The sequence below is a fragment of the Leptonotus elevatus genome, chromosome 1, assembly GCF_054856555.1.
Source record: "Leptonotus elevatus isolate MCC_2025b chromosome 1, RoL_Lele_1.0, whole genome shotgun sequence".
Lineage (NCBI taxonomy): Eukaryota > Metazoa > Chordata > Actinopteri > Syngnathiformes > Syngnathidae > Leptonotus > Leptonotus elevatus.
The window spans coordinates 14,582,286-14,591,359 of record NC_141239.1 but is presented as its reverse complement, the minus strand read 5'-3'; the positions used below and the strand labels follow the sequence as shown (position 1 = coordinate 14,591,359).

At 39.5% G+C, this 9,074-nt stretch overlaps 1 protein-coding gene across 1 annotated transcript; it reads left to right on the top strand.

Moving 5' to 3' along the window:
* The first annotated feature begins 5,635 nt into the window (after positions 1-5,635).
* LOC147180984 (G protein-coupled receptor 35-like) lies at positions 5,636-6,568 on the top strand. Its single transcript, XM_086087584.1, is given in 2 exon segments — positions 5,636-6,310; positions 6,312-6,568. Coding segments are annotated over 2 exon segments (879 nt in total). The 3' UTR covers positions 6,516-6,568.
* The last annotated feature ends 2,506 nt before the right edge of the window (positions 6,569-9,074 follow it).

Genomic DNA, 9,074 nt, shown 5'->3' with positions numbered 1-9,074 from the left:
GTGCATACAGAGTTGCACACATTTACATTTCCACGATATGCCCAGACATGTCTCCACAAAACATATTTCTCCCTTTGTCACACAGTCCGTCTCTTGTTTTGTTTCTTTTCCACTCCCACATACATTTGAATAGCAGGACTGTGGCTAGTGTTGACACAGTAATGATGCCGAGCCTCTAAATAAGGTAATACATTAACTGAAAACAAGATGTTCTTGAGTGATTAGAGCGCCTACCTGCTCATAATGCACATATGTCAAGTCAAGCTGTTTTCCCTGCGTGTACACAACCTGGGATGCTAATATATGCCATGCAAATATCTATGTTAAAGGATGTTTCCATGGCACCCGCACTGTTTTCATCCCTAGTGTAATTTAATGTACTTTGTATTTGTGAACCTGACCCAGTTACACCCTGTAGTGAGTGTGATTCCCCCCAACGCGCATCCAAAGTGTTGTGATATTTGTTTGTATTTTTGTATCCAAGGCCATCGAGTGTAGTGAGGTGGAAACAAGAAGTCCAGTATCTTGCATATTTCCTTCAAGGAAATACTTTCAGCTTCCTTTGTGTTGAGCCCAATGACCTGCATCTTTTGTAGCCCTTCTGTGTCGTCCATAGTGTTCTGCTGGGCAATCAAACACTCCATATCACGTTCCTTTTATCCGCCCTCATATTCTCTCACTCGTTCCGTCATTTTAATTTCCTTCAGGGCCAGAGTCGTATGTTTGTTTAAGCCTCTGCAGCCCCACATTATCTAATCATGGAAGACTGGAGTCACTGGATGAGTCTTTTGAAATGATGAAGCTGCATTCATGCATGAATCACCAGTTTAAAAAAACCGCATACACTCCCTTATACATTTGAGGTTCATTCAAACTTGTGCTTTGTCAGGTTAATCGCATTCACCACCCACAGCTTTATTCGTCATTGGCGAAATCTTGCGTGCACCACCCCAGAATTGGTGTTGATCAACACAGAAACACTGCATTCGAGAATCAGGCATGGGTGAGATTTGATTAAGTCAGTTCCTGTGCAACAGCCCAGATGACTCATCGCAGCGCAGGCCTTCACAGAGACATCTAGTGTTGGCGCTGAGATACCGCAGGACGGCCTTATGTAATAGCTGGAGTTTGCTCGAGATCGTGCATATTGTATGACTCTCAGCCCTTTTTGATCAGAGGACTGCAGAGACACATGACAAGTCACAAGCTGTTATGCGGCTGAGAACTGCGGAAAAATGCAGTACATAGTGTGGTTGTTGTTTTGCTCTCCTACAATGAAAACGGTGTACAGTAGGGTTTTATGCTACAATCTACATTATTATACCCAATATAGTGGCTTTTGGACCTTTTTGGACATTAGAAAGGAAAGATATTCTTACATATAATAATCAATTGGCAAGCCTTTTACCCCCCCCCCCCCCCCCTTCCTCCCCCCACACACTTAAAGTGACTTTCCCAAAATTGATTTTTCATGGCTGTGCTTGACAAGTGCAGATTAAAAGCCACAGATGGGCAAACATTGCGCAATCCACCACTGGATTAAATAACAAAACAAGTTAAATGAATGTATAGCTGACTCATCTAACTTGAATGCTCAAGTCGGTCTTTGTCAAGTGGACGCCTGCTGATGGTATTAAGACAGAATGAAATGGTCTGTGCGGAAAGTCTGCATTGCGTCGCAACGGGAAAAGGGAGCGAAGGGAGTGGTCAGGGGATCTGGGAGGGGACAGATGGGTGTGTCCTCACTGACCTAGTTACAGCAATAGAATCCCCCCGCCCCACACCACACCCCCATCCACCATCCCTGCCTGACTTGATGGTGACATGTAAAGGGCACTTTCAAAGAGTACAGCCAGCCAGGAATGGAAGTCAGGCAGAAGCAGACAGGGGGGGGCAAACTGAGACGGGCGGACGGATGCAACACAATTAAGGTCGACTGAGACAAGCGGACAAATATATCCACAATGATATACAAGATCTGCACAGAGATGGGAAATATCTTTGCACAAACAGGAAGAGCCTCGAGGGGCTTTCAGCAAATTAATAACAACAGGCTGCATTCATAATATTAAACCCCCACACATCCTGTGGAATATTAGATTTTTTTTTTCTTCATTTGGGGGGGAAATCACATCTTTGCAGCTTTTAATAAAATCAGAAATGCTATAACAGCACAAATGCAGGCTGTGATTACTTATAAACATGAACTAATCTCATATTTCCTGTGCTTCTGAATTTCATGGCCATTTCAGTGGAGACTAGGCAATGTCTATGGGGTTAAGTATGCAGAATTAACGACAGACTTGACTTCACCGTATATCTTACCTCCTGGCTCCTCACTGTTTGAATAACTTTTTGACCCCTCTGTCTTCAAGTTCAAGTAGAAGTGCAGAGAGAGAATGACTGAAGGGTCGAGTATTGTAAACTTTCTTGACACACATGCTGAATCATCTTACAAATATTTGTAATTATCTGAAAGGACAAGTTAAAATGGGAGCTTGCGAAAACAAAACAAAACAAAAATCTGTTTTTGTTCAAATTCTCAGTGTAACCGTATGAGTGAAATGGTCTGTAAAAATAAATAAATAAATAAATCAATCAATCAATAAATAAAAAAAATCAGCTCTCATGACATATTGGACAGATCCTGAGACAAATTTAGGACAAGGGAGGACATTGGATTTGCCTTTCAGAAGTCGAAGCACCTCAGGCAACTGTGAGTATATTCAGAAGTACTGCAACACGGAATTAGCATCATTTTTTTCCCGACAGGTAAATCTCCTGTGTTTGATTTTTAAGTATTTGTATACAATATCCCCCCCCCCCCAAAAAAGCAATCTTTCAAATAGATAACATTCCATGGTATTGTAACACTCCATTTTGAACAAGCCATGCTAGCAACGTAGCAGCCGTGGCTAACGTTAGCTTGTTTACAGTGCTGATGCTATCTTAGTATTATTAAATGAGGCTGCATTCAAATCTTGCTAGCCATTTTAAGACTACAACGCCCCCCCCCCCCACACACACACATACACACACACACTTTAAAAGGCAACTAATTCCTGCAAAACATTCTGCTCTGTCATCTGTTTTTGTCTCATGTATTCTGAACTGTTCCGTTTTTCCTGCCAAAGACCTTTCCCCAGATATTTTTCTCCAGTCTTCAAATTTCCACCCTCCCCATTCTTTTTGGCCTCTCTCATTATAGTCAATCAATCTTTTCCTTCCTTTGCGAAACAACAAGCATTTTCTTGTTGAAGACAACTTCTTATGGCATGAACATGTGACTGCCATTTTATGACCATGTGTCCTTTCTTTCATGCCATCTCTCACTAAACCAGCATTTTCATTCTTTTATTCACGTCTACGGCAATATTTCGTACCGATGAGCTACTGCCTCTCAAAAAGCTTTTTTTTTTTTATAGTCTGCTTCTCTCCATAAGTGGCATCAGGCTAAAATGCAGGTTTACTTTACAGGTACACCAGTCCATCATTTTTTGTTTTGTTTCATTTTTCCTCATTTCGGCCATGGATGAGACGGAGCATTTCTTCAGCTGAGTGAGTGGCTGGGTATATTGTAAACTGGACCGGTCGGCTGTAAATATCCTGAATGCAATGTTTATGTCTCCCATAAACTCATGAATACAACAATATTTTGCTTGGCATGTAAGAGTCATCTGTCAGAGGCTGAACCACAAGGAGAAGCGACACAAGATTTGGGGAGACAAGCACTTTAGCGATTTGTTTTGACTCACTGACATACAATTCCAAAGGAAAATATTCATTTTGAATTCATCAGTTATGTTTTTGTTTCCTTCCCTGTGAAAAGAGCCAATTGCTGACCCAGTTCTCCTCACAATCTAACGTTTCAGAAGGGATGATTTGTAAGTATTTTTTAGACTAGAGAATATTAGTTTAATGGACCTTTTTTTTCCCTCAGTATTTTGCTACACATGCAACAAAAAACAAAAGCAGTTGGCCACCAGACACACTCAAGATAAATAACCATTGAATGTATTTTTTGGTGTGCCTTCATAAGTTTGGACACCCCTGGCATTACCAGAAAAAACAGTCGCCTTCACTGCTTACTGTGTACTGTATATTCCCCACACGGTCGATTAGATATAAAATACAGGAGGCGTATGAAAGGTAAGCAAATCGACGTATATTTTGAGACGGTCAGAGAGGTAATAATTCAATGATAGCTTTCACAGTGTTTCAGTTGTCATGCAAATGCATTAGAGGTTTCACAAAGGCCGATATGATTTGGGAAACTTTGATTTAAAAGATGCGAGTGCATCGAATTGAACTGAGTACCACTAATAGATATGCATATCAAATCGTCTTTTAGTGGAGAGAGGGAGATATCTTTGAAGGAAATGTCACATTAAGTACTGACATTCATATGCTTGTAAAATGACAAGAAACTCAAAAGTGCATCATACCTATCGAATCAAAAAAAAAATAATGGAACAGTCCTTGAATCATATCGCACCGCACGTATGTTGAGTGATGACAGAATGCATTAGCAAGAAAATGCCTCCACACACATCAAATATCACGAACATGATGCTCAAGATCACAGTGTAGGCTTGTGGTCAGCACCTATTGGCCAATGCATGCCTTCTTCTTTGTCAACATTCACAGACGGAAAAAAAAGGAAATTAAGCCACTGTCGCAGACACAGGCTGGTACAGCTGCATTAAAATGAATTCAGCTAATGTGGTAAGAATCATTTTTGATTGATTGAAAGGCAAAAGTTTCATGTGTTAGTATTTCGATTTTTTTTCTACTGCAGCAGTGTCTTCTCTTTGGCTTAAAAACATTTACGATGCACATACTGAGATGTGTTTCTAATATTTTGGTTGCCTTATGAACTAGCTGAAAGGGAAAATATAATAGAAACACCACCGCAAATAATTATAATAATAATAGCGCAGTGAGGACGTGTATGTTAGTATTTTAGCTTCATAGTCAGGAGATGTGGGTTCGATTTTGGGTTTGTATCTCGGTTTCTTTAAATAAAGAATATGTTTTCTTTATTTAAAGAAAATTTCATCTAATTTGGAGGCTAAATGCTAAAAACATAGCATCTTTTCCCATAATGCCACGGGTATTCTTTCTGTAAATAAAGAATAAAGAAAGAATACCCCGTGGCATTATGGGAAAAGATACTATGTTTTTTAGCATTTAGCCTCCAAATTAGGTTACATTTTCTTTAAATAAAGAATAAAGAAAGAATACCCCGTGGCATTATGGGAAAAGATGCTATGTTTTTAGCATTTAACCTCCAAATTAGAGGCTAAATGCTAAGAACAATTTAACAACATTTGTTAAATTGGAGGCTAAATGCTAAAAAAAAAAAGCATCTTTATGCTAAAGATGCTATGTTTTTAGCATTTAGCACACAACATAGCATTTCTATGCCAAAGATAATGTTCTTTTAGCATTTAGTCTCCAATTTAACAATACATTGGAAATGAACCAAACCAAGTATTTGTTCTTTGACCCCTTCTGCCACCTCCAACATTTTAATCATATAACTTAATCTGACCACGGTTTTTGGTTTGTTGCATGTCACTTCCACTTCCCTTTACTTATTTTCTTCACTGTTTTGCAGTCAAACATGTGCAGCATGGCCAATGCCACCTGTAATGTGGACACCATCCTGGGCTTGGGTTACAGCCTTGTGTTTGTCCTGGGCTTTCTTGTCAATACTGCGGCCCTGCGCGCTTTCATCATGCGACAGGATGCCTGGACAGACACCCACATCTACATGTTCAACCTGGTTCTGGCTGACTCGGCCCTGATCATCTGCATTCCCTTTCGGATCTACCATTCTTTCTTCTGCCTGGACAAGACTCTGTTGTGCACCTTTCTTATTTACATCCATTTCATCAACATGTACTCGAGCATCCTGACCACGGCAGCCATTAGCGTCCATCGCTACTTTGCTGTAAGGTTCCCATTGCGGGTGAGGTCTTGGAGAAGGAAGAAGGAGGCGGCCTTTGCTGTGTGCGTACTCATTTGGGTATCGCTACTGACCGTCGCTGCTGTATTCCGAGAGGAGAATTATCCCCACAAACTGTGGACATGCTTTGAAAGATGTAAAAATCAACCCTTACATTTCAATTTTATCGCCATTCTGCTCTTTTGTGGCCTGCTCGTCCCTCTTTTGATCGTAGTGTTTTGTTCAAGTCAGATTATCGCCATTGTGTTAAAGACAGACGGCGAGTCATCGCCGCTGCAAAGAAGCATTGTTGGCATAGTAACAGCAAACATGGTCGTGTTCATTGTCTGCTACACACCGAATCCATGTTGGCTTTCTTGTAAACTATTTCTACCATCCACCTGCATACTGGGAGTCCGTTTACATCCCTGCTCATGCATATTTGCGTGTGTCTGAGTGGATTTCCTCCACAAACTGCTGCTTGGATTCAATTAGTTATTATTTCTTATTGAAAAGGTTGTATCCATCAGTCAGTGAGTCAAGAAGAGTTGAGCAGCATGAATGACGAAATCGGTTGCAGTTGAAATGTTTGGTGGGTTTGTTGCCCGTAATTAAGACCAGAAGTATAGTTGTAAGAGGTTTTGGCCTTCCTACACCATAACAATGGATTTGGGTTAATGGTATCAGTGTGATGTGGCTTTAATTTAAGATGCTTCACAAAAATATGGTATTTTCCATTTAGGAATTGTCGTCATTTGACTTCTAAACCTAACAAAATCTTTCCATGATTATTTTTTTTTTTTGACTCACTCTCTCTTGGATTTATTGTTATCCAATATCTGTTCGTAAATGCATTCTGTCACAAAATATTTTTAATTCATCAGCCCCCAAGGAAAGTCCTGTCTGACGTTTCTGCAGTAAGCATCTAGCCCCCTCTTGTGTTGACCAAAGTAACTGCAGGAAATCTACTGCCTCTTAACTGCGGCGTGTTTTTGTCATTTAGATAAGAGAAAAAATGATGACTACTATCATAACATTCGTTTTAAAATGTCAAGATCCACAAATAGAATCCTGGTATACACTATACATGTAGGCCATGTGCACTTTCAGCACAAAATGCAACATAATAGCAGTAAATGATATATTTACATTTAATAGCAGTACTCCAACGATTGATGGTTATGATCACAGAAGTATTTTCGCAACTGCAAAAACTCCGAAGGCAGGCAAATGGCTCAGTTCTGGTTGAGATCAGGCCCGCATCGCTACTCTAACAACAGGAAAGGGCTGAAGTCAGCATTCAGCCAAAGTCACATAAATACTTTACATACATCTTATTCACAGCATTGGCACAGAAGGAAACAAAAAAAATACAAATAAACCCCTCCCACTTCTGTTTTTCTCTGTCTTGGGAAAGAACCATCTGCCCCCAAACCAAACAGTGTACCTACAAGGTTATTATTTACATTATTTACAAATGTTACAGCTGTGGAATTGCAAAAAAAAAGAAAAAGAAAAAAAAAGACATTGTGCTTATCTATTACTGCACAGCATAAAGCCAATAAAAAATGTAAAAAGTTCTCCCGGGATGGGATGCTGACAAATATATTCAAAATCCTTCAACATGGCATTTGAGTGGCACACCGTGTGACAACCACTAGAATAAAAAAAAAAAAAATGATGACAAATATTTCACAAAAAAAGCCTTTCAGTCCATTTACATTTCATATCCACAGTTTGTGTCATGTTCATAGCACGAGTATAATCATAAAGCGTATCCACAAAGTGTCTGTATACATATTTACAGTACAATACAGCTGCTATCGTACGACTTTTAACCACCGTTGCTTGCATCACTGCAGATGCACATCAACAGTACAAGCCCCACGCGAAACAGAAAAAAAACATTCAGCACGTAAGGTTCAAAAGGCATATATCTCACATAGCATACTGCAATAAGTACAATTTTAGTCAACAGTGGTTGACACCGCTGGCTAAAATGGTCATCATGGCACTTGAACGCACGTTTTTTTTTGCTTTTGTAAACAGGCATCAGTAAAACACTCTTAAGAAGAGGATTTTGGCACACAAGAAATGAAAAGACACTGGCAAATTGAGTGTGTGGCTGAAAATATACAGTCGACTAATATCATCAATCCTCCGGTCATGAGGTTTACAGCAAAAAAAAATAAAAAATTAATAAATAAAGGGAACACCTGACTGACACATCCCAGAGCTCACTGAATGATTACATAGTGTCATCTGTTGACAACAAAATGGCGTAACCCCCGATTATGAAAGCTGGATTCAGAATCCTACTCAAAATCAAAAATGGAAAAATATGATCATCAGTTGAGTACATTTCCTCCAGACAACCCAAAATGTGGCTCAGTAGTGTTTATGTCTGGGCATGTTCCCGATGAGATGACAGAAGATTTCCTTTGGGATTTCTTGACCAGGTTCATGTAAGTTCCTGGACCGTCGGTGGCGAGACGTGGACGTAACGTATTTACTTACCGTACATTGTGTCCCAGAAGTGCTCGATCAGGTTTGTTTCGTTGCCCTCCTTCCACTTTTACTGTTGTGCTGGCCTATCAGCTGCCATCTACTTCTGTGGGCTGCAGATGCGGCTTCATGCGCCCACTAGTGGTGAAAAAAAGCACCACCTGTAAACCCACCCTTGCCAACTGAGCCGTTCACACAACAGCAGTTGAAATTGATTGACAATCATAATTTCTTCTCGATACCCGAGAATTTTGACGGACAAGGAGTGATACTGAGATGATTTTGTGTTCCCTTTGTTTTTTTTATTTATTTTTGTGTGCAGTGTATTTTGTCAACGGCCTCTTAACTCATTCACTGCCATAAATTTATTTGAACTATTTCCATTAGTTTAACGTTTTTTTCCTACTTTTAACAAGAGTAAAAAAAAACTAGAACTTTTTTTAAATTGTACATTTAGAACATATACAATTTGTGATTAATCGTGAGTTAACTAGTGAAGTCATGTGATTAATTACAATTAAAAAAAAATCACCTGACGTCCTTAATTTTTAATAATCTTTTATTCTTTAAAAAAAAAAGAAGAAAATATTATTAAAAATTAGGGGCGTCAGGCAATTAA